At 40.2% G+C, this 24,872-nt stretch overlaps 2 protein-coding genes and 1 long non-coding RNA gene across 4 annotated transcripts in view; all 3 read right to left on the bottom strand.

The window, feature by feature from the left end:
• LOC145449566 (guanine nucleotide exchange factor subunit RIC1-like) overlaps positions 1-24,872 on the bottom strand; it is a 243,314-nt gene that overhangs the window by 190,915 nt on the left and 27,527 nt on the right. The window lies entirely within an intron of this gene.
• Positions 2,129-5,431, bottom strand: LOC145450835 (uncharacterized). Its single transcript, XM_080329347.1, has 5 exons — positions 3,739-5,431; positions 3,626-3,675; positions 3,237-3,512; positions 2,936-3,159; positions 2,129-2,874 (listed from the first exon to the last, which is right to left on the bottom strand). Exons 1-5 carry the CDS (start codon positions 3,945-3,947, stop codon positions 2,686-2,688), a joined length of 948 nt encoding a protein of 315 aa, XP_080185473.1. The 5' UTR covers positions 3,948-5,431; the 3' UTR covers positions 2,129-2,685.
• On the bottom strand, positions 6,142-13,446 carry LOC145450837 (uncharacterized). Its single transcript, XR_013918598.1, has 3 exons — positions 13,265-13,446; positions 7,152-7,232; positions 6,142-6,754 (listed from the first exon to the last, which is right to left on the bottom strand). It is a non-coding gene; the product is annotated as an uncharacterized LOC145450837 (long non-coding RNA).

Below are 24,872 nucleotides of genomic sequence, written 5' to 3'. Positions count from 1 at the left end.
CAAGAGGCTCGATAGTAAAGATACAGGATGGGAGTTTCCACTCATGTCAAATTCGCTTGCCACCCATACATACCCTAAAATTGTGCAATTATAATTTACGTAAGTGGGGCTGGGCATAATGATTCTAGCAATCGAACCCGAATCGAGCATTAAATGTTATGACTCGAGTCGAATGGTTGGAGATGATTTGCTCAAATCCTGAAATGGTACACACTACACATCTTTTCACAAAGAGTTACTGTATATTATCAAATATAATTAGGGGTGCCATATGGCCTCTTCTAAGAGGATTCGTCTACTTTTTCAAGAAAACCGAAATATCCTCCGAGGACGCTCAAATGTCGTTTTTTTCACAATTCGTCATATCATACAAAAATACAGTGAAATATAGAATGCGAAGCTTGACTAACAAAAAACATCCTAATGGGGACGTGAAAACGCGTTTTTAGGTGTCGACTCGAAAAAATAGCCCGATTTTCTTAGTTAACCTACGAGCGATCACCAATTTCCTCAGGGATATCACGTTTTAATGTCTGTTAACGTTCTCTTTGTTTCCTCTTTCTCGGATCATAGTTTTAATACTATTTTACCCACTGTGGAAGGCTGTAGACACACGTTAGTGGAAATTACATTCAAGTCGAAGTCGTGGTCAATCCACAGCATTATCACAAAGAACAATGAAATAGGCAAACGAACAGTTTGGGAATCACTGCTCCAAGCTATAAAAAACAGATCAATTTTCCCAGTGTAGTTCTCTGACCCCCTACTGCCAACACACGGCCGATACCGATGTTTCCTTCAAAGTGTGATATCAGTTCGGTACTAGGGAAGCGGGTGTCGCAGTTGGTTAAACCTTAGATTAAGAAAAACTAGATGTCGCACTCTGTCGATTGTACAATAAACAAACAAAGGGTATGTTGAGTCACAGTAATCCGCCGTCACGCATGAATTCCGCCTGCAGAAAGTCGCCTGTTGTAGAAAAAACTGGTTTTTGTATTGTGTTTGCGTTTGCGGTGGGTAGAAAAAGCGAAGGATTGAGTTATACAATGGACGGAGAATTATGGCAAGTAGTGATTTATATGGATGAAGAGGAGGAGAGCGGTCAGCAATCTGATGATAGTGAGATAGTCACTGTGAATATTTCTGTTGAAGCGGATACCGTGAGAACTGTCGTCGAGGATTTTATGGCCGAAAATCAAACACCTCAAATCCTTTCAACAATTCTTTATGACATAGGATCAGCATATGCCAAACAGTTTGACCCCAATTCGTATTTTTCTAAATATGGAGTGCTTTTAAATCGAGCAAATTCGCTGTCAGTCTCACCCGGGGATCTGTTGCTCGTACTTCAGAAATTTTACCAGTATCTCAGCAGTGTTATTAATCCTCAGAATATAGGAAGGAACGCAGTTAAGGACATCAGTGACACGGAAGTTGAAGTACTTGAATATATTGCTGGATTCTTGTTGAGGAAGTTGTGTTACCACCCTTCAACCACTGAGTTGGACAAGCGCGTCATTATGAAGTTGAAAGGTGAAGTCAGGAAAGGATCTTTAGCCGACCAACGCAACAGAAATTTTAATGGCACATCTGACCGGTTATGGGGTGCTGTTGCGAAGTGCATAGAATTAGTTATGCACTGCGAACGGTATTTTCGCAATCACGTTGCTGAGGAGCCTCACCTTAGACTGGATAATGAGTTTAAGGCACGATTCATGTTATTACCTGGAGTTGTCGATTTATATTCCAAGCTCATCTCTGAAGATCCCACATTGGACGAATTTACAGTCAAATCTGTGTTTCAAAAATTGTTTTTAAAATTTATTAAAGTGCGGGCTCATTCTTACTCCGTGAAATTGAGGAACGAGTTGGAGAAAAACATCTACATCGCAAGGACAAACAAGGGTCTCAGGAAGCAGTTGAAAAAAATGAATAACTGAATTTGGTATAAATATATTGAATAGGCCTAAGTTTTGAGTGTTTTCATTATCAAATTATTAAAATTGGTTCAGGAACGATGACGTTTCTTTAGCGGTTCTTCGTCAATTTTTCGGTTCAACGCTGTCCCTTTCACTGACTTCTTCATTGATATGATTCGTTCGTTGTAACCGAAGCTCAACACAGACGGATTATCTGCTCCACGGCCTAAAATTTAAGAATGCTAAGTTGCAGAAGTTTGGTCGTAGTTAATTGCATCAGCCCCACCGATTGCTCTTTGCATGCTGAAATGTCTTTCCAGACAGTCTTGTGAAATCCTTGCTAAGCAAACCCATTTTATCGTCGTGTGCTGGAGGAGGTACTTAACCAAGTCTATTATTGACGGTACCAGCATACAAATACCCTGATAAGTCGGAGAAGCAATTAAATCAGTTTTCTCGGTACAGCACGTGGATTTCTTCCAGGTATGGAAATATTTTAAAAATTCATGTTGCAGCCACGATAAGCGTGGGTCGCTGATGTCTGCGAACGATGCCATAGTCGGGTTCTTCTGGCCTCGTTTTCCGGAAGTACTATTGCAGATATCAAAAAAATCATTCCACATCTTTGCGTACTCGGACGTTGCCACGAAACCGGCTCTTTCCAGCTGTCTTGCAACAGATATTGAGAGAACCTGCTCAATGAAATTAAACTCTTTCTCATTTTTGAGTTATTAATAGATTGCTACGATTGTAATTATAAGATCACTCATACCTGTGCTGCATATTTCACTGACATTTTCGATCGAGAATTTAAATAGATATGGGAATGCTTGAGTTTGGAAGGCTGATGAAGATCACTGGACCACAAGTCTTTGTAGATAACTTCCATATGTTTCCACAGGATTTGCCCCGTTGGTGATTTCAGTGTATTTTTTAGCATGGAATTTCGCGCGGTCTGAATATAACCAATATTTAAATATATAGGTTGAAATGAAACATTCAGTGAGAATATTTACCTTAATTAAATGAGGAGGATCTGGCCATAAATAGATAAACCTATCCTGGCTGAACGGGTTTGGTAGCTTATAATCGGTATCGAAGCCGTCAATCAGGTTGGAAAAGAATTTCCGATTATTGGCAGCACCATCCGCGCATACGCACATCAATTTGAAGCCGAATCTTTCTACAAGGAACAGCGAATCCCAAAATACAGTGGTCAAATGATAAGACTTCGCAGTTGCTGCAAAAATATTAAATATGATTTAAACACAGTGTTTATGTCCTTTGTCGAATTACCAGTTTTAAGCGAAACCTCACCTGTAGGGAAAAATGCTAGCATTTGGGAAAGTGAGCCACAAATACTTTTGATATACACTCCAAGAACATGTGTTGCCATCGTATCATCGCTCGCAAAGGTGTCTCCATAGTTGACGAATCCGACAAGTTTTCCGGAGGTACCATCATAAATCAATCCTTTATTAATTTGCATTTCATCAAAAGTAATAAATATGTATTTCTCTTCATTCGGCAATGACGACGAGAGATTTTCAAGTTTTGTTTCAATATTATCTCCAAACCCGATTACAGGCTTTTCTGCGTACCTGAGATAGAACAACTTTGCAAAATTAATATATCATGATCGCATTTTTGATAAAGGCACCTGAAATCTAGTAGCGTGGACTTGGACGGCAGACGTAAAACACCACGGAATTCTTCATAGGCAGCTGGAGATTTCGAATAGATGGATAGGCATAATCTAAATCACAACATGATATATTGTCAAATGTTTTCTGTAGCCGTATATTACTCTGTCAGTAACCTAATAATATCCGGGTGATAGCGTTCTCCTTTCTTTTTTACACTCAATAATTTCAGCTGTTCCTGCCAAAACAACTGCTGGTAGGGCGTGAGCTCATGGTCAACAGATACTTGTGTCATGCAACTTTGTATTGCTGCGGCGAAATCCGGCTGGACTTCAGCAGACTCGTTTGCGATCTTTTTCTTGATCAGCGTAAGCTCTTTTTCCATCACACTTTTTCTGCGCGTATACCAAAAATAAATAGCCTACATATTCATAAAACATCAAAAATTCCAACCTACTCTTTTTTCTGATGCAACAAGGTCGCCATTAGTCGTGATTTAGAGCATCGACTTATAGGTGCTTTGTCAGCTAGAACTTTGTTTCTCATCTCCATATTACGCTTCTTCTTTCTTTGCTCGACATTCCTACATTGTACGCACGCATTGCTGTGCGGATCGCGTAATATCGTCGTACACTTCTCTGAAAGCCTGGCCGAGCAAGTCACGACTTTGTCGGCCTCATTCAAAATATCGAACACAGTGCTATCCCGCAAGCTCGAGTTAGTAAACACGAACTCGCCATCACCAAATTTGTATGTTACAGACAAGTCCTCCTGTACGTCCAAAACAATTCCATTTTTTTGGTTTTTGAATTGAAACGCCAAATAATTTCGCGTAATAAACCAGTCAGGTTGTTGAAGTTTCAAAAATCCTTTTTGCACGTCATCCAAATTTTTATATCTTGATGGCAATGGTAATTCATGTTTTACTATTGACCTTCTCGGGGGAGGCGGAGTAGTGTCGTGCGATTTTTCTGGCAAATTAATTGACGGCAAGGCGCCTGGTTTAACTCTTTTCTTGTGATTTACGTAATGGAAATCAGTTTCTGCGAAATGACGTCCACAAATGCCAGCGTGATCCCTTCTTGCTAATTCTGTTACGACCGACTTCTCTCGATATTTACAGCAAAAATGAAACAATAAAGTTTGCCATTCCTTGTTTCGTCGGGGGTGCAGAACTACTGACAGAATGTAAATACCAGCCGATTCTTTGCTCGATTTGCCAAGTCTCCTAGTATTACACCCAGGTAATATGCAGTGACTAGGCGCCATGGTTATACAATATAATTCAAATACGGTACACTTGAATTGAAAAAAATTTTCATAACCCAAACCTGCAAAGAGAGAACACAAGTGTCTGTCCAGCTAAAACCAACAGGCGCAGGCGAACCTGGTTCGATTCTCGCCAGCAGCAATGAAGATCGAAACACCGTAACGATTGACCATTTCAACCGTAGCGTTTATAAAGGCCATGGTTCCAACATCCTCCTATATTTTCATTATATGGGATTGTACATTAAGTGTACAGAGGAGTTGGAAACATAATTATATTAACTACCGTAACAGTCAGCTACGGTAGTTGATACCTTTACAAGGCAGTATCTTAATCAACTGAATATGACATGTATGTATTTGCATAGTTTAGGCATAGCGTCCTATAATTTAAGTGTTTCCCATATCTTTAATCATCATTTGAGAGCTTATTAGTAGCTTAGCGTATTAAGAATCCTATCCTGCATTGGGCCAAAATTAGGGAAGTTGAAACCGAAGCCAACTGTTGTCAGATGTCACAATGGCAATCTCGCAGGCGGAATTCAAGCGTGACGGCATCCACAACATACATAACAATACTTTCGAGTGCAACAGGCCTGGTTAAACTTTGCAGTCACGACACCAATGGTCGCCGGTTCGAGTCTCGGCTTCGGCTCTGCCATGTTTCTATGTGTCGGAGGTTTATCTGGGCTCCTCGTCGACGATCCCGCTGTAAATACAGCGCCTTGAAAAGCCCAGAGGAAAAGAGAGCCGATGACAGCTAAAGATCACGTTGAAGGGGCGAAAACAACAGACATCGGACATTAATGAAATTCGTGTACTGGGCGTAAATGACCGTATATGCGATAGCACAGATGACGTCTTAATAAAACAACAAGCAAACTTGGTACTATTTTCGTGCCGATATAATCGGCCAAGTTTTACCCACTACCACTCTTATATTTTTATCTGCGGATCAAAATTCCGCTAACACTCAACATGTATCCACGTATACCGGCAGAATGTAAAGGAAATTATCCCTCTGAGCTATAGATAAGCGCATAACCGTTGAAAAGCGATACGTGATCCTGCGATCTTGCTGCTCGCACAACTCGGTGCGTCACGATACGATTTTAAATACGGAGCTAATTGTGGACAAACAGATTAAGCCGTGCCCAGATGTTTATCGCAGCTGTCACGTCAGTGACTCAGTAGATCACCCATTTTGCTTCACCGTGGTAGATATAGACTCGACCGGGCGGATTAGAAGTGAAGAGCATGATGTTCACGTAGTTATAAGGCTCTATAGTATTGTATACGATGCGAAGTCTCTTAAATAGATCCGGGCACTGTATCATTGCGTGAAGTGTTCTGGAATCTCATACGGTTCGTAGATGTATCTGAGCCCCTTGTGAGCGATTCATCTGTAAACACAGCGCCCAGCAGCAGATGTGCCGAGCTAAACGTCGCTCCCTAGGTTTGTAAATATTAGAATTTCAATCATAAGGCTTAGGCCTGTAACTATCGTTACAAAAATCGATCTAAAACAAGCATGTTTTAAACATGGCACTTATTTAAAACATGTTCTTTGCTGTTTTCTTTTATACATTACGTAAAAAATCTTTAGTCGTGACGTCTCAGCGGATTGTTATTCACAATTGAAAATGCAGCATAAATACGGCTTCTTTGACGAAAAGGGCTTCCAACCCCTGTCTTAACCATATCAAAAATATCTTTAACCAGGACTGCATCGATCTGCAGCATTTTTACGGTCGACGGTCGTCATCATCAGAACATTCATTCCGTACCAATGATGTGTATCTACTTGCTATAGCTGTTGAACCGACGACGATTTCGAGGGTTATGTCCACTCCACGACGTATATAGGACGACTTTATCGGGTGCAAATCCTCCGCAGGCCCATACATGTCATGCGCTACTAACCTGTCGTGAAGTCACAAAAATTGACGTGATTATTTATCTGTAATGAACGATGCCAATATTGCATTTTAAGTGTAATATAGAACAGATATGATCGGCTAACCGATATATCGGACAGGCTTTAGGATATATACCTGAGGCGAGCAAAGTAGTTAGCGATGATACTCAGGTAGAACTAGAAGTAACGCCGTAATTTTCTACTTAATTACAAGCAGAATTAAACAACTACAAAATTTTCACCATTTCTAAATTAGATTAGAATTAGGAATGTAGTGACACATTTTCAAACATTATATTATAATTAGAATGATAGCAGTACACAGTATCTTCACAAATTAGATTATAATTATAATTACTGAATTCACGATACCTTGAACATTCGAAGAAGTTCATATCAAACCACGTAGAGATGATTCACATGAGCACGAGAATAACAAATGTCTGTTCAGCAAGCTTGACTGGTATTGCACGATACAGTTCTCTTGGAGCATTTGACCGGAAAAGCAAAAAATAGATTTATTAGAATGAGAGCAAAGAAACATTTCACAAATTAGATTAGAATTAGGTTACCGACATTTCGCTCAATTTAGTCTACTTAGACAACTGGAATTATCTAATTGTTCAAGTCTGATTACAAGTTGAGTTAGCAATTTTCACGACAATATCAAACTTTTTAAAGATTTTGTCCTCTTTATTGAGAATTTTGGTCAAATTTACGGCCACAGTCGACTTAGAAGCCGTAAATCAGCACCGAAGTAACGCTCCGGTGGGTATTTTGGGAGCTGAGCCGGAAAGTTGACCTTTTTCTTTTTTAGTCAACCGACCACGAGGTGGGAAAAACTTTTAATTTATTTAAAAATTGACCTCTTTTCACATTTCCAAACTATCGTAACCCTAGCATAGTGAATGTAAGTAATACAAGTGAACAAATTAGGTTTGCATTAAAAACCAATGGTTGTTTAAAACACTTTTTAAAACATGTTTCAAACAAATAAGGTCTTTAAAACATGTGTAAAATTAGTTGCAAAATCATGCCATGGTTGTGTAAATACTGTCCAAGAAACATGTTGTATGAGCCTACGGACAATTACCACCAGATATAGCCGACATATACGATATGGGATGGTTGGAACCCTCAAAATAGTAGGTTCAGCAGCTTTAATACGTACATATTTCGTCGAAGGAGCAATATTTACGCTATATTTTCATTTGTCAATGTCAATCCAGTATCCAAAATTGAATATTTGTGACGTAATGGCTTAAACAACAACAATAAAAAGCATATTTTCGTTTTGAGTTGATTTTTGTTTTAAATCCAACCGTAGTTCAAATCCTACTCGATTATACTCTGAAACAGAGAAGTACGATTATACTCTGAAACAGAGAAGCGCCTCGTTACTGACCAACAACTCATGCTAGCTTTGTCAGTTACATATGCTCTATGGTTTCAATCTATATTGAATAAAATATCATTACAATGTCAATAATACCTCGTTACTAACCACCTATGAAAAAGAGATATCAAATTCTCGTGCCCTCACAAGCGTTGATCAGTAAGGGTATTTGATACTGACATTGGATATTGTGCCAGCTTAGCAAAACGCTGTTATGTTCACGGGGAATTAGGCATACCGTCCGATAATTCAGCAAGCCACGGTTATGCGTTTACAGCGGTTTGAATTAATGGTTTTGGCAGCGTATCGTGATGAAGATAAGATCATATTCTAACGTAATCTCCCGCAAATCATATTAAGGTTCCGCACAGTACTATGACATACGTGTATGAGATAGCAACGTATCATCATGTACTGTCGCCTACAATCACCCTCACTATAAAGTATGTCGCACGTGCTTAGAGCCGGATGAATAAACACGACTTTTTATGCGACTATAATTATCTGATTTGTGCCGCAGTTTGATGATTATCGTGCGCAACGCATTGAATACATCTCCAGATATATACCGAATGTTTCTATCACCTGTGAAGCGATATCACTGCAAATCAAACATGGGCTTGAAGTCCTTGGAAATAGTTTTCTTCGTATTTGGAGGGGAATTTACTCACGACAAAGCATATCTTGCAACAGACTGTCACTGTCTGTGACTACGTTGCCATCCAAATACAAAGAAAACAATTTCCAGTGACCTTACGCCCATTCGCCAAAAACTTGGTGCAATTATTGTGGAGTTAGTAGCTTACGACAACAACTGTATTGAAGGCTATATCAAATATATGGGCATACTGCATATCACATATACATTTTATACTAGAGGATATCGACAAATATTGGCATTGAATGTCTTATTTGTTGATAATATGATACGATATATGCACAGGTGGTGAGAGTGGACATCATAGGTACTCAAATAGAAGTAGAAGTAGCGATTTATAAGTAAGTAAAAAACCAGTATTCTAGGCCCAGTTTGGCCGAGCAAACTGAAAACTGTCAAGTAGAAATAGTCTAAAATTATAACCACTTGAGGAAGTAGTGCAAGTAGGCAAAATCTACTTGAAGTAATTCGTTACTGAGCACCTCTGGTTATATTTGTCCAATGTCCATATGTGCTACAGTTGGGCCTATCCTATTAAGAACGGGTCAGCACATCAGCCTATTACCAGCCTTGAAGCATGAGCTCGATCGATCGACCGCCCCGATCACGCTGACTATACATCAGGGGTGGCCAACCTTTTTGGCCAAAGGGCCACATTCCATTGCCGAACCATCGCGCGGGCCAGTAGCCGCGCCAAGCGCGAAATTTTTTCAAAGTTTATAGGTCAATCTCAATATTTTTGTTATATTGAGTAGGCTATATTAAGGGTCTGCTGTATATTGCTGGGCTCAGTTTGCATCAACTGGACTATTCGGCGCCTGGACATATCGATATCAAAAGCTTCGGCCAACATGCGTCAATCATTTTATGCCTATGTTTCATTGTCGGCGGTTTTTCTGCGAGCGCAAACGCAATGTCACATGATAAACGACACTTTCTCTCGTAATTGCTATTTTAATTAGACTTAATCTGGTGCATTGGGCGTTCTTTCATTTTCAGGAGGGGGTAACAATATTAAGAGCAAGATATCGAGTGACAACATATTGCGGGAAATTTTTTTTAATTTTAGATAAATCTACCGCAGAATATCTTGCTTTATTGTAATGTACGTAGGGTCTATCAAAATTTGACAGGCTTATATATTGATCTGCCAATGCGTCGAAACTGATATTTTGGTCATCACATCCCCAGTGTTGCGGCCAGACTAATCAGATTTTTGGTTGGCCATGCAAGTTCACAATCTGGGCAATCCATTTTTGGTAATATTACTAATTTCAAAAATTACCTTGCGGGCCACTCAAAACCTTCTCGCGGGCCAAGGGTTGGCCGGCCCTGCTAAACATCGATCAGGATTGGGACTCTACAGTAGGCTTACCATATTTTGGAAATGTAAAAAGAGGACACTGACTGAGACATGCAAAACTGGAGAAGAATTCTCAAAAACCGGTTAATTTTTCCCACTTCGTGATCGGTTGACTAAAAAAAAAAGGTCATCACTTTCGCTCACAGCTCAGAATAACGTTTTTCTTTCCACATTGCCAGGTGGATGACTAAAAAAAAAAGGTCTTCTTTTTGCTCAGAGCTAAAATCACCGCTTTTCCCTCCGAAATACCCGTCGGAGCGTCACTTCTCGGCTAATTTGTGGCATTTTGATCTAAATCTGACCTAAATTTTCATAAAAGAGGACAAAAGGGCGTCCTCCGAGGACACTTTCAAAAAAGTCAAAAAAGAGGACAAATCCTCTTAAACGGACGTATGGTAAGCCTACTCTACAGGAAAAGTAGGTTATCCTAATTATGCTATATAGCGTGCTCCGTGGTAGGGCATTGCTGGCCTTGAGCCCATCTTCTATGATATGTAGAAGGTAGTGTTATTCATACTGTAATGCGACTTGACGATATAGAATTCTACCAGGGTTGTAACCAAATCACAAGGCCCCGAGTCACAAGTCAAGTCAAGTCAAGTCGAGTCACCAAAAAATTACGACTCGAGTCATTAAAACTATGGATTCATCACGGTAAATGCATGGATTGACATGAAGTGCAATTACCCGAATTTCATCATAGCGTAGGGTGCGAATCAGGACATTAGCCTCTCTGGCTCCCCAACAGGTGTGTAAGCAAAATTTGGTATCAGAGAGTGCGGAATACCTGGTTTGCATGCTATGATGTGCTCGAAGTTGGCGAAATACACGATTCTCGTTTACGCATAATTGCCGACAGTTTCAGAAACAATGGTTTAGGCCTGGATTTATCATTGACATGCGTTAACTGAATCCATTTCTAAACGATGATGAATCACCGAACAAACTTGAGCGGAAGGTCGAATCACATTCGTGCACACGGCTGCATACCTAACACGACTATGGTAGCGGGCGGGATCGTATCAGCTTACCTATCAAATACTTCCCTTTCTAGTGCAGCGTTCATAAATACTGACAGTTACGGATGTTTTTGATAATTTCTTCCCCTACAATGAAGTATCTATATCCGACCTATACGGCTTGATAGTTCTACTTGTATATTTGGACTGTAATTAGAGCGAAATGCAAGTAATCTAATTGTAATTTACTATGTGAAATGCCACTATGCTCTCATTTCAATTGTAATCTAATTTTTGGTTTTACTGAAAATGCTGCAGGAGAACTGTATTGTGCGAAACGAGCCGAGCATGGTGTACAGACATTTGTCATTGTAAAGCCCGTGAAAATAATCTCTGATTGGATATGAACTGAACTTTACTTCTATTGTATTGCATTGTATTTCATTTATTTTCCAAGTTCTTGTGAGTTCAGTCATTCTAATTTTAATTTAATTTGAACAAAAAAGTGCATGTGTTTGTGTACCTATTATTCTAATTCTAATCTAATTTGGAAGAGATGAAAACCATCTGTATATAATAATATGTATTCGCTTTTAGAGGGCTCAATTCTTTGTGGGCGACTCAAGCTATACGACCTCTCTCAACACATTCATTGCTGACGTCTGACCTATCGAACTTTCGACCCAAGTCAATTGAAGGAACTAGTATTCATAGTATACTGGATACTGATACTTGAACACAATCGGCAACAATACGATTGTTATTAAATATATAATAAGTCTATTGTCTGCAGATTGGATGTGGAAATGAATTAATGATCGGACATAACCCAACCCCTATTATTAATGAAGATTAGTGGTTTGTAAGTACTCTTGACTTCTTCAACGAACCGCGACTCATTAAAAACAACCAGATAATCCCTTGATTTCCATTTATCCCATAATTATTGCGTCAGCACAACTAGCATAAGTTAGAAACGTGATGCGCCAAGATATACAACGTTTTTAGGGAGCCTGCCTTTTATTGAACGGTGACGTAATTGCTCGCGAAAATATTCCGGGCCTTGTTTACGACTCAAAGCTGCACGATAACAGTGTAAAAGCATATTTCGAATATATTTACACGGCTGAATGGAGAAGCAGTAATAGAGTTTACGTTGGGGGGCCGTGGAGACGAAAGTCTACTGTCGTAGCGCAATAGACTGGATTCTTATGCATTACCGAAGGTGCGGTCTGACCATATGCACAATTGCACATTATGAACGTACACAGTTATAACTATACTCGGCGTGATGCATTTAATACAGAGAAACATACTATACGACCGCTACACAGGGAATATTGATGCTATTTCTTATAGGTTACGAACAGTGGGGCCCTGGGCGAGACTTACCGGGGGGCCCCCTAAGTAAGTATCTAACCGTAACTTCTGGGGGGCTCCGCCCCCAGACCCCCCTTTCCCGCGGTAAGGTTTGACCAGGTGCTGGATTCGGCTATGTATATTATTGCATGTGTCTAAGGGTAGACTACATCAAGACTAAGTAATTCTACCGCATGCAGAGACGTGTTCATCATCGGGATACGAGACTTTTCTAACAAATGTAGAGATTTGATGATGATTGACAGTGACACATCCGTACGGAATCACATTCTTGCTTGGTACACTGATTTCCATGTTTATTCGTTATTATCCTTAAAAAAAGCGCCTAATCCGAATAGGGGCCCCTTCGACCAGGGGGGGGGCGGGCGACCGCCCACCTCGCCCACCCCCAAAGCCACCACTGGTTACGGGAGTCCGGTCGCAGCCTTTCTAGTTTAGTTAGTTCATGTCCATGTTCATTGTCCATGTGACCATGTCCATTGTCCAAGCAATCAAGCATAGCTGTAAAGCTACTCAAATAAATGCTGTGACGATTTGGAAATGCACATTAAGCTATATATCCTATCTTTTGAATATCGACTGAATATATTGGGTCATTGGAAAAGGTTCTAGCTATGAGGTTTTATTGGCATCGATTCAAAAGCCGGTATCGGCCTGATATCGAATTCGTGATTGAACAAGATCAACAAGCTCAATCAACATAAATGCACAAACTACTGCATTTTCAAAATGCGCAACTAGAAATATAGAACTACTCACGTTTCAAAACTCGCCACTGCGAGTCCAGCGTCAAATTAACGCAATGCAGGCGTTGATGATTCGCTAGAATGTGGACAAAACCGATTCCACAGCTGTTGCAATTAACGTTAATAACAATCACAATGCTTCGGTCGTTGAATCGTTCTTTTATCACGAATCCGGTAGCGAAACTGTTCTTCTTTGAATACAGGTACACAGGTACTATCATTAACACACGGGCTCTCGTGGCGTTATCATTTGCGATAAAATAGCAGGTTTAATGCCAAGTTGTCGTGATTTGGAAGGTAACAAAACATGTTACTATGGGCGACCGGTCACGCCATCTCGCGGCAAGAGATCCCCGGACCGTTATGCAATCCATCTCTGATTTTGACAGGATGAAAACACCCGAGTCACACTTTCGATGATACGAACAGCATGATGATGGAATGAGTGTTGATATCGTACACAACTCAAAGTTAGAAGATGATGAATTATTAAAAAGTGTTCAGATGATGAATCATCATAATATCATCATTGATGATATTACACGTACGATGTAAACGAAAATTGTGTATTTATCAGATTTTTACAATAGCTCGGGTGTAAATCATGTTAACGACACTTTCTGTACCAAATTGTGCTTTCGCACCATTACAATGGGTGAAAATGAGTCAAATACGCCAATTCTTATGGTGATATATCCCAGGACTGTAGAGGGTTCTGCTTTTGTAAACCTCCTTAGTTGCAGCTCTAGTTGTTATCATTTGTATGTTATCAAGAATATCGGTGTTTCAAAATAAAGTACGACTTGGAGCATTTCCACCGAGACGATATCATTTCGCACAAATGCAGCTCAAAATATTTCAAAATTCGCCACGGAATGGGACTCGGGTCATGGAGTCGACCCGAAGTTGTGTTGACGCAAAATAAGTCTGTTGAAATCGTACACAGGCGTTCAACAAAATTACTGTCTACAGCCGCATCAGATATGTAGCGAACTTTCACACGACTTCGAGCGGTTGCCAACATCAAACCGATGTTCAGTCAAAGTGTCGGGTGCTGCGCCAAAACAAATAGTAGAGCAGCATTAATCACGCTACCGTCATTTGCCACGCCTTGACGATTTACATTGCAAAGACATTTACGGAAATGTACATTCCGTGCACAGACATCGCACCCCAGGTAAACAGACACTGTGTGTATTGAATCCCTCGTGCGTATGAGCAGTATCGAGAATCGAAACATAGAGAGCGTTCATTGCATACCAAATAAGAATGTTTGAACATGATGAGATATGGGAGAGGTAATCATACCCTAATTGCACAAGAAGACCAACGGCCTCGCGTATGGCGTAATACAAGCTTTCCGGTATAACCGCAGAAATCAATCAAAGTAACAATTACGGCTGAGCGTGATGTTTTGAGTACTCGAATCTGAATCGAGTATTATTTTTAATGATTCGGATCGAGTAATGAGACATGATTTTTATGGTACTGAAATTATACTTTATTTTTTAATTTATCATCAAGAATTTTACATTCGGTCCTAGTTTTCGCTGGTGAAGGCTGTAAGTTCCGATTGATCGCATCGCGGCATGCCAAACATGCAGTTAGGGTTGCATTTAAAACAAACGGTGTTTTAAACAAATCAGTTTATTTTTTTTTTCAAACGTTGTATAAGTGTGCCATAATTCTTTCGAGAAATATTTGTAGTATGAGCCTACAGACGTTTTGCACCCAATATAGTCGACGTGTACGATATGGAGTGGCTGGAACCATCAAAATCGTCGTTGGTTGAACAGTTATAGCATGCAGATATTGATACGGAATGGGTGTTCTGATAATGATGACCACCGACTGTAAAATACTGCGCAACGATGTAGTCCAGGTTAAAGGTATTCGTGGTCTGTCTATGACAGTGGCCGGAAACCCTTTTCGTCGAAGGAGCCATATTTACCCGGCATTTTCAATTGTCAATGCCAACCCACTGCGACGTCACAACTAAAATTCGCTACGTCATGGCTGAAAAACAAAACAATAAAAAACAAGTTTTAAACGTGGGCCATGCTTTAAACATGTATGTTTTAAATATATTTTGTTGGAAATGCAACCCTATATGTAATACAAAGCTATGCACGCGAATGGAAATGACATTTCTGCGAAGTCGTGGTCAACCCACTTGTGACAAAGTGCAATGATATAGCCATGGCCGAAATAACACCAAATTTTCTTTTATGTGCTGTACATGGTGCTGAACTTGCATTATTGACTTTGTGGCCGCATCATTTATACTATTGTGACGCTGTAATGAGTGACACCGACTCGTTCTTATAACTCTGCTGGGTGGTGTCGAATGCCTCGCATAAACCAACTTTCCTCACTCACCGTTTCTGGAATAAGGTGGAAAATTGACTATTCTGTTTTGGCCGTCCGAGTCTCGCTTCGGAGCATCATTTGGACTAATGTGTTGCGTCTGATTTATACCGCGGTGTAATTCTGAAGTATGGGCTATGTTTTCGTACGCTAAATTTTGGCTTTGAATTTTAATATACTCTCTTTTTTCGCTAAGATTGTAGTGGATCATTTCCGACAGGTTCGGAAACACACCTTTCGTTTATTGCGACACGCTCGCATCTCACAATACACCAGCACAACCGTCAAGCTCTCCTCCGCACAAATTAGCACTCCACGCGGAAAGCCCATATCAGATCACCACCAGGTATCGCGCGATACGCAATTTCATCGCCTCGGCTGTGCGATGATCTAATCCGATAATTGCGGGCTTTGCGAACACTCCGGCCAAGAATTCTGCCTGTCATCATCGCCCGAGAGGAATTTCAGTCTGGCAATAAGCGTTTAATTCCGCCGCCCTCTTTGTTACCGCGTGTTTACAGTTGTGTGCATCTCGGACTAAGGTTTCTTTGCAGGCTATTCGGTCGTCCTATGTAAACAAAAGCGAGTCTGCAGCGCAGATGCACGGGGTGGAATCGCTGAAGAAGTCCTCCAGTACGTTCACAGCGGTACGCGCGGGTGAAAATAAACACGTATAAGCTTTTGTTTGTGGGTTAGGAGGCGATGATCTGGATCTCGTGAAATGGGTGCGATTCCTTGATGGTATTTGTCTTTTGAATCATGACGCTTATGACTGTAACTGTATTTTGCGTATTTTGCCCTGGTATACGTGTGAATTAAGCAAGTAGGTGTGAATCTCCGCTTAATTCGGCCATGAACCAAACTGTCTGAATACAGTGGAGCCGACGGTATATCAATTAGCATTCCCAATATATGCAATATCGAGTGCGGTATATGATTCAGCAGTCGATTCGTGTGGCACAGAAGTGTCCGTTTCAATGCACTCATCTTCGCACTTAGCATTCCCGCTGATATGCGTCAAGAGTGCTGCGATTGCAAACAGACATAAGATACGGGACAGTCTTTCAATGATTTTGCTGGCAAAACTATATCATCGTTTTTCTAGTTCTTCGCAATACATTCTTCGCACGAGAAAGGGTGCAATATGTTGCTTTTAGTTGCGTTTCGTCTCAAAGGCGCGTCGAAAATCCCCGGTAAAGTTTGAACGCATTAATAGCTCACCTTTTCGTGACTGGGTCTGACGTAAATGGACTATGAACGAATGATAGGAATTCAACGAAACGCATGGCTTCATTGGCGGCGGCGGGAGTTTGGTCTACAGGCCCGACTATGGGCATAATATATCTAGGATTGGGAACAATCATTCGATAACTAGAATCTGGACCGAGTATTAATTATAACGATCCCAGTACATATTTGAACTTTCAGCATGATGAACGTTATAATGAGAGATTCTCGAATATTCAACTTGAAGCCAAACTTGATTCAGAATCGAATCACTCAGATATACTCAATTTTCCCAGTCCTAATACATGCACGACTATTATTCTTCAAAGTGTGTAATTCCCGTAAGATAAATTGCTTCCGACTAGAACGTCTCGACTCCCACTTTCTTTATTATCCCAGGAAGCGCGTCATGCATTGAACTGTGTAGGAAACCAATCTTTCAAGCCAATATATTCGGGTTCACGGCCGCTCGAAAGCGCTGGAAACATGACTTTGACCGGATTCGCTTGACTAAAGTTAGCGTGGTAATCCATTGGGTGTGTAGGGCTGTTGAAAGACGAAAGTAAATTGCTTTTATGACAGTGCCGGGCTCTTCGTGGTAGCATATCATCGGCAGTCAAACTGCGGGAAATATGATCCGGTTATTGCGTCAATCACACTCGATAAAACGTGATGAGCACGGAGGGATGTTAACTTTCTCACAAGTTTTGAGAATGTTTCTTACTGTGCATGATTTGGAAGGTTGGAAGGTGCAGTTTGGACGTGAATACTTTATTTCCCATTGCTCTCAGAGGCAATATACCATCACCCTTTCTTTCAAAGTGGGAAAGCGACTCTTCCTGATAGAGTCGATTTACCTTCGCATATTCAACAGGTTATGGAATTTGTCCTCACGACGTAACCATACGTTTGAAATGATTGTTTTTCATGTAGGCGCATCACCCTTTAGATCAGGAGTCGTCAGCTTAAAACGAGTCGGGGGCCACTTTTCAACTTTCGTTGAAGCTGGGGTCGCATGAATTCAATATCGAGATCAAATACGCCACACTACAACGCTGTGCGCTGAACTGAAATAAATTTCAGCATTTAAAAATGCTTTACTAAGCGTTCTTCCGAAGTCTCAATTCAGGTCGAGGGCCGCGTGTTGGTGAGCCCTGCTCTACATATGCAAAAGAATACTTGGGCATGGTAAAAACACTGGCGTTGTAATTAATAAACAGACGTAGCCAACAACAACCATCTCGTATTGTGAACGAGTGAACGAAAATGTTCTTTCCAATTCTCTACTATAGTTGCTAACGTTTACCGCTGACAGATGTCAGCCGAAAATATTCGTGTTCATTTCAATATCAATGTATCATTCAATAGTATATTGAAGTTCTGTACCTCCAAGAAGATCTTGAAAATAGGCAGGATGAAAATGTTCACGCAGTGTGATACCGCACCGGAAAATCTATATTAAACAATCATTTGGTACGTATCAGAATTATGTCGCTGGATATGGCGAGACCAGACTATACAGCATTCATTGTAGCAGTAGGAATTTTGTCGTCATTACATTTTGGAATAATTTCAATTTTTGAAGGTTCACCGATCCGTAAAATTTGGTTTGAAATTTTATCTATTTCACTTAAAACGGTTGAAAACCACTTCTACTGTGGACTTGGCGTACCTCGCAATTCTAGTGTTGCACGAAAGTGTTTAAAAATAGCCTCGTTTAAGACCAGTTTTATTAGAAAAATAAGATGACTTTTTAAACACAATTCGTTACATTTTGTCAGTACAATTTTGTAACGTTAGGCATAATGATAGAGTCTAAATTAGAGAAAAGTCTCAGTTCTTCTTTCAAAGGAAACCGAATAATCAAAATCAAGTTTGTCTTGCAAAAACTTCTATAGAGCCCACTTGTGATACGTGTACTATTTGAAAGACAACAGAGAATTCTCATGAAATGGAAATTTCTATTTGCGCTTGAGTTGCATACATTTGTCGTGATAACATTTTGGGTTAATTTTATTGTTTGAACATCCACCGGTCCGAAATATTTGTTCAGAAATTTTAACGGCCACCCAGACAAAAACGATTGAGAACTATTACCCTAGATCAGTGGTTCTTAACCTTTTTTCCTCCAGCGCCCCCTTTCAAAAATTATCGTGCTCCAGCGCCCCCCCCTCCCCCCGCAACTTCATAATGTAAGGAATGTCATAAAGACAATGAGTAAGAGGGAGGGCCGTAACAGCACTTCGTCAACCCCCTAAAAACGATTGCCTTGCGCACCCATAGCGTGATAAACCGAACTTCTGAGGGCTTCGCCCCCACGAACCCCCTATCGTGATATCGATGGCCAGCAAAGTTTGTGTGGCCTGGTCGCCCTAGGTACCAAAATCTTCTATAATGCATGAATGAATAGGTGGTAATTACTTATAAGTCGCGATAAACTGAGTGAGCTGTTGTATAGGAAGATAAAGGGCACGTAATTAATAATTAAACATATTCGGGCGTGCCCGCAGGTACAATTATTCGTTACCATGGCCGTAACAGCACTTCGTCAGCCCCCCCCAAAACAAACAAAAAACGTTGGTCCTGGGCCCCCATCGGGTGATAAACCAAGCTTCCGGGGGACTCCACTCCCAGACCCCCATTAGGCTGTCCTCTATTTGCTGAAAGCCTGTTATGTATCTACATTGAGTGTCCATTAACTGAGGCAGCTATTCTCGCCTAGTCGCGCGGAGCGCGAAAAATTTCACTAATTATTGATTGAATTGGTCAATATCATCGGGAATTGCATGTAAATTGAGATTAATTTTTATCCTCTCTCTGCTCACGTAAACACATTTACCGGTAGAGCTGAGTGAGGTGCAGTGTTCCCTCTAAGCTGCGCACGTGCGCAGTGCTAAAACGGTCTCTGCGCACAGAAAATCTACGTTGCACACAACAAATCCGAAGTTATTACCTTTTTTTAGTCGATACGCACTGTTGTCCAGGGGTCAGCGCAGTGAGTTGTTGAGTGTGCGCAGACTCATCAAAACTTATAGCGAAAATTGTGAGGTTTCTTGGAAACTGTAGGGCCCGTTACTAATAATTAAACATATTCGGGTGGGCGAACCCGTTGGTATGACTTCGTTGCATGATGTTATTTCGTGACCCCCTGTCTGCAATATCAAAAAATATAGAATCGCTCAACGCGGATATCGCCCAACAGGAATATCCCTGTCGCCCAATCGTACTAAACTAAAAGACGCACACGATTTCAAATTGGTATTTCTTCACTGACATATAATTTTTCCCTGCCAGATGGAATTCGTCTTCTGGAGTTCAGATTGCCAAGACAGGAACATTCGGTGTCAGTCATTTAGGCGCCCAATTAAACCTATATGTATTTTGAAGGCTATATGTAACGAAGTTTTCGGTGTTAATTTGCTCTGAATACTCATTAAGGATATGTCCCATCACCACATCATCTACTGCGAAGCCATTTTTCTCCAGCGCCCCCCATATCGCCCCCAGAGCCCAGCGCCCCCCATATCGCCCCCTGAGCGTTTCCGCCCCCCTTCAGAATCGCCAGCGCCCCCTGGGGGGCGCTGGGGGCAAGGTTAAGAACCACTGCCCTAGATGATAAGTTATAATGTTTCGTTATGACTGATTAATACAGTGTAAATACGCAATTGAAGCGTGAGTGGAAGTACTATAATATGTGACTATACAATATATGTCTACAAAATGGAGTACCGGTAGACCTTTATTATGCAGTTAGTTCAACTCAAGACTATAAATCACTGAATTGTATACAGCCCGATTAGGCGTAGCCTACCCCAAAAAGACGACCAGATTATAAATGGAGGTACCTGTCAGCAAGAGAAGGGCATAGATGTATTTTCGGGCTCATTTGTTGTTATTAATGCAGTCAGATGCATAGTCAGATACACATAAAATAGGAATCGCACGCAATGCGTTTGATGCTGTATGTATGTACTTATCCGGGATTTAGGTATGAGTAGTTTATCTTTATGCCGTTGCATGTATTTATTATGAATCGTCACATAAAGCCTTTGAAATTGCTCACCTTATATTTTTCGGTGCGTATATCTGAGCTAGAAAAAAATAGAAAATTCTAGTGATCTATAGTAAGATTGAATAGAACGAAATAATAGTCTGATTTTAGATATGTTTCTATGCCCTAATTCTAATTCTAATATAATTTCTGGCTTTCCTGTACGAGCTATACAGGAGAACTGTATTCGTGCAAAACGAGCCAAGCTTGTCGTACAGACATTTGCTATTCTCGTGCTCATAAGAATGAACTACAGTTTGATATTAACAGAACTTGATTCATTGTCCAAGTTTTCGCGAATTCAGTACTTCTAATTCTTCTTATCTAATTTCAAAAATAATGTGTAGCTATAATTCTAATTCTAATATTATAAACCTTATATAACTAGGGTTGCATTGAAAACAAAAATCAATTTGAAACAAACATGGCCCTTGTTCAAAACATTTTTTAAAGCCATGACGTCATGAATATTTACTAGTGACGTCACAGTGGATTGGCATTGACAAGTGAAAATATAGGGTAAAAATGGCTCCTTCGACGAAAGGGGCTTCCGACCTCTGTCCAAAGATATCTTTAACCAGAACTACATCGTTATGCAGCATTTCCACGGTCGGCGGTTATCATCATCATCAGAACACCCATTCCGTACCAATGATCCATATCTACGTGCTGAAACTGTTTAACCGACGACGATTTCGAGGGTTCCACCCACCCCACATCGTAGGCGTCGACTATTTTGCGTGCAAATCATTACTATACATTTTTTTCGGACGTATTTACACAAGTATGGCACAATTAGACAACGCTTGAAAAAAAATATGTTTTTTAAAGGGCATTTGTTTAAAACACTGTTTGTTTTAAATGCAACGTTAACGTTAAATGCAACAATAACCGTTCTGCATGTGAGAAGGTAGAATAATGTGTTTTAGTCTACGAACGAGTGACTGATGATCCATGATACATACGATTTATAGCTTTAAAACGACCCGCATATCCATCGTTCAAATCTCGAAATATTTTCTGTAGGTTTAGCCTATCAATACCCAGTCGTTCCGAGTATAAGATACCATTACTATTTCTGTGCTCGCGGATTTAAGATACGCTAAACCGTCGGCCATTAAATTTGATATATTGCGCCGATGTTGCTTGGAAAATGCGCGCGAATCGAATCACGTACTCATCGCCACGTGAATTAGTTTATTCGCAACTTAGCAAATTGCCTGAACTAACATTCGCTCCTATGAATGATTGCAATACCATTATTTACCCTGTCGATGGGATTTGCGGAGGGCGATTCATCTCTAATTACTCCGATAAATGCTCGCAACACTAAATGTCACTGGTCGGTATTCTTGTTGTGGCAAAATTACCGGCAGTAATTCCCCGCTTCTTTGATGAGGCAGTTGGTCGCGAGCGATGTCATAAATCTAACACGGAATATCTTTATACATCATACACATACGCACATCAATCGCTAGGCCTTTCTTATACATAGACTTATAATCGACTCTCTCTCTTGAGAATGTATAAATTATTTTCGGTAAATTTCCGTGGTCACAAACTGCCGTTAACATAACTGTGGGTGGTGCCTTGCATAGCTTTTGATGACGCACGAGAAGACAATAGTACATCCGTCCAAATCTCGAAATAATCTTCTATCGCAACAGTGAAACTCGACCGAAAAACAGTTGAGAACTATAGGTAAGACCTCGGTGAACCGATCGGATTTGTACATGATTCTTGTTTCGCTGGTTACAACCAGCTTACAATGGTGAATTATTATGGCTTGTCATCTCTGCATATGTGCTATTGGATATGGAAGGGACTCATGTTATACAACAGAGCCACTCAATTGGCGCACCGCAGTTCAAATGCGGAGCTTTGCAGTGTTGAATCCGGACTTCATTTTTCTCAGCGTTTACTTAGATTATAACAAAACCAAATCTATAATCGCTGATATGCAAACATGAATTTGACAAAGAATACAGTTCGCATCCGTATGACGAGTGAAAACTTACACTACTGCCTTCGACCCCACTTTAGAACCAAGACGTAAAGAACTAGCAAGAAATAAAAATGTCATTTCTCTCACTAGCTGTAACTAGCAGAGCAATAAATACATTTCGCTTATTGCATTTTCTAATTGTACCGGATTTTGTATATAGTTAATCCGTATTGCATTTGTACCGACTGTAAAACCAAATTTCGTGACTGGGTCTTTGTTTAAAATTATCGTGTAACCCTGGTATATTATGTATTTTGTCATGTGGTTTGTACTGATAGGGAGCTAAGTCGACTTGTTTTTCGACGTTAGCCTTGTTTCACACAGGCGTGCCTTGTCGTAACACCTATAAGAAGGCGAGGCGTCACTTCCGAAAGTCGACAATATTAGTATAATAAAATCGTGATCTTGGGGCTTATCATATCACACGGGTTTTGTGCGCCAGGTTTATAGGAGTTATTGTAGACAATTCTAATCAAATAAATACTTATACATCGTCTAGTCGTAGTGACATGGACTGGTACAATAAATATACCGAATTGGCCTACATCGGCACAAAACTATCTGAGTGCTGCTTGAATGAAGATGTCGATCACCATCATGTTTTTGGAAAACGTCCAAGTAAATCATTCTATCTTCAACTAACGTCACCAAATGAAATCATAAGTGTTCTATCTACACTGAAAAACAATAAAGCTCAAGGTCATGATCAACTACCTGTCATTATTGTCAAACACGCAGGAATACACCTGGCAGATACCATTGCTAAATTATTCAATTTCTCATTTTCTTCAGGGATATTTCCTGATTACTTGAAGATTGCACGTGTGATACCTGTATTTAAATGCGTGGACAAAACCAACGCAAGCAACTATAGACCCATTTCGATATTGTCACCGTTTGCCACTCTGCTTGAGAAAATATTATTTGAGAGACTTAACAGTTATCTCAATAAAATTAATCTCTTAAACTCAAATCAATATGGTTTTACAAATAACCACACAACCTCTCAAGCTATATTACAAGTTACCTTAAGAATATATGAGCTCATTGACTCCAAAAATGTTGCCACTGGCGTGTTTTTAGATCTGAAAAAGGCATTCGACTGTGTCAATCATTCCAAACTAGTTGCTAAACTTGAATTCTATGATATACGTGGACTTGCAAAAATGTATTTCGAATCTTACTTAAATAATAGGAAGCAATTTGTTCATATTGGAACAACGCGTTCACAATTACTATCCATTCAGACTGGTGTACCTCAGGGATCAGTTCTCGTTCCCCTACTGTTCATAATTTACATCAATGATATTGGTCATTTATTTGACGATGACATCACGCTGTTTGCTGATGACACGAGTCTAGTTATACCCGGTAAAAATTTATCTGATGCATTTGACAACATTAACACTAAGCTATCGACAGTGTCAAAATGGATGGCATCTAACCAACTTCAGCTCAATGCCTCCAAAACCAAAACTCTCGTGTCTCATACACAAGTGAATCGAAGTGAAATTATAGTAAATAACGCACGTCTTGATACACATAAATCTGTTAAATATCTTGGCCTTATCATTGATGATAAACTCGGATGGTCTGATCATATCAACAATATAGAAACTAAAATCTCGCGTGGTGTCGGGGCTCTCTATCGCCTTAAAAATTTAATTCCTCATCAAACTCTCAGATCAGTCTACTATGCCTTAATTCACTGCTATCTCATTTATGGGATCCTAGTTTGGGGACCTGCTGCAAAAAAACATCTGCAGAAATTGCAAGTCTTGCAAAACCGAGCCATACGAATTCTCTGTCGGAAATCTAGATATGAAAATTGTAATAGCATGTATCGAAGCGTTGGAATATTGAAAGTGGAAGACATTTTCAAATTTGAGGTTATGAAATTTATGCATAGCTATCATCAGGGTGAACTGCCACTATATTTTGATAATCTGTTCAAGATACCTTCAGATACCC

Source organism: Botryllus schlosseri, chromosome 11 (genome assembly GCF_051294905.1).
Source record: "Botryllus schlosseri isolate E-star chromosome 11, Bs_hap1, whole genome shotgun sequence".
Lineage (NCBI taxonomy): Eukaryota > Metazoa > Chordata > Ascidiacea > Stolidobranchia > Styelidae > Botryllus > Botryllus schlosseri.
This window is presented reverse-complemented; position numbering and strand designations above follow the sequence as displayed.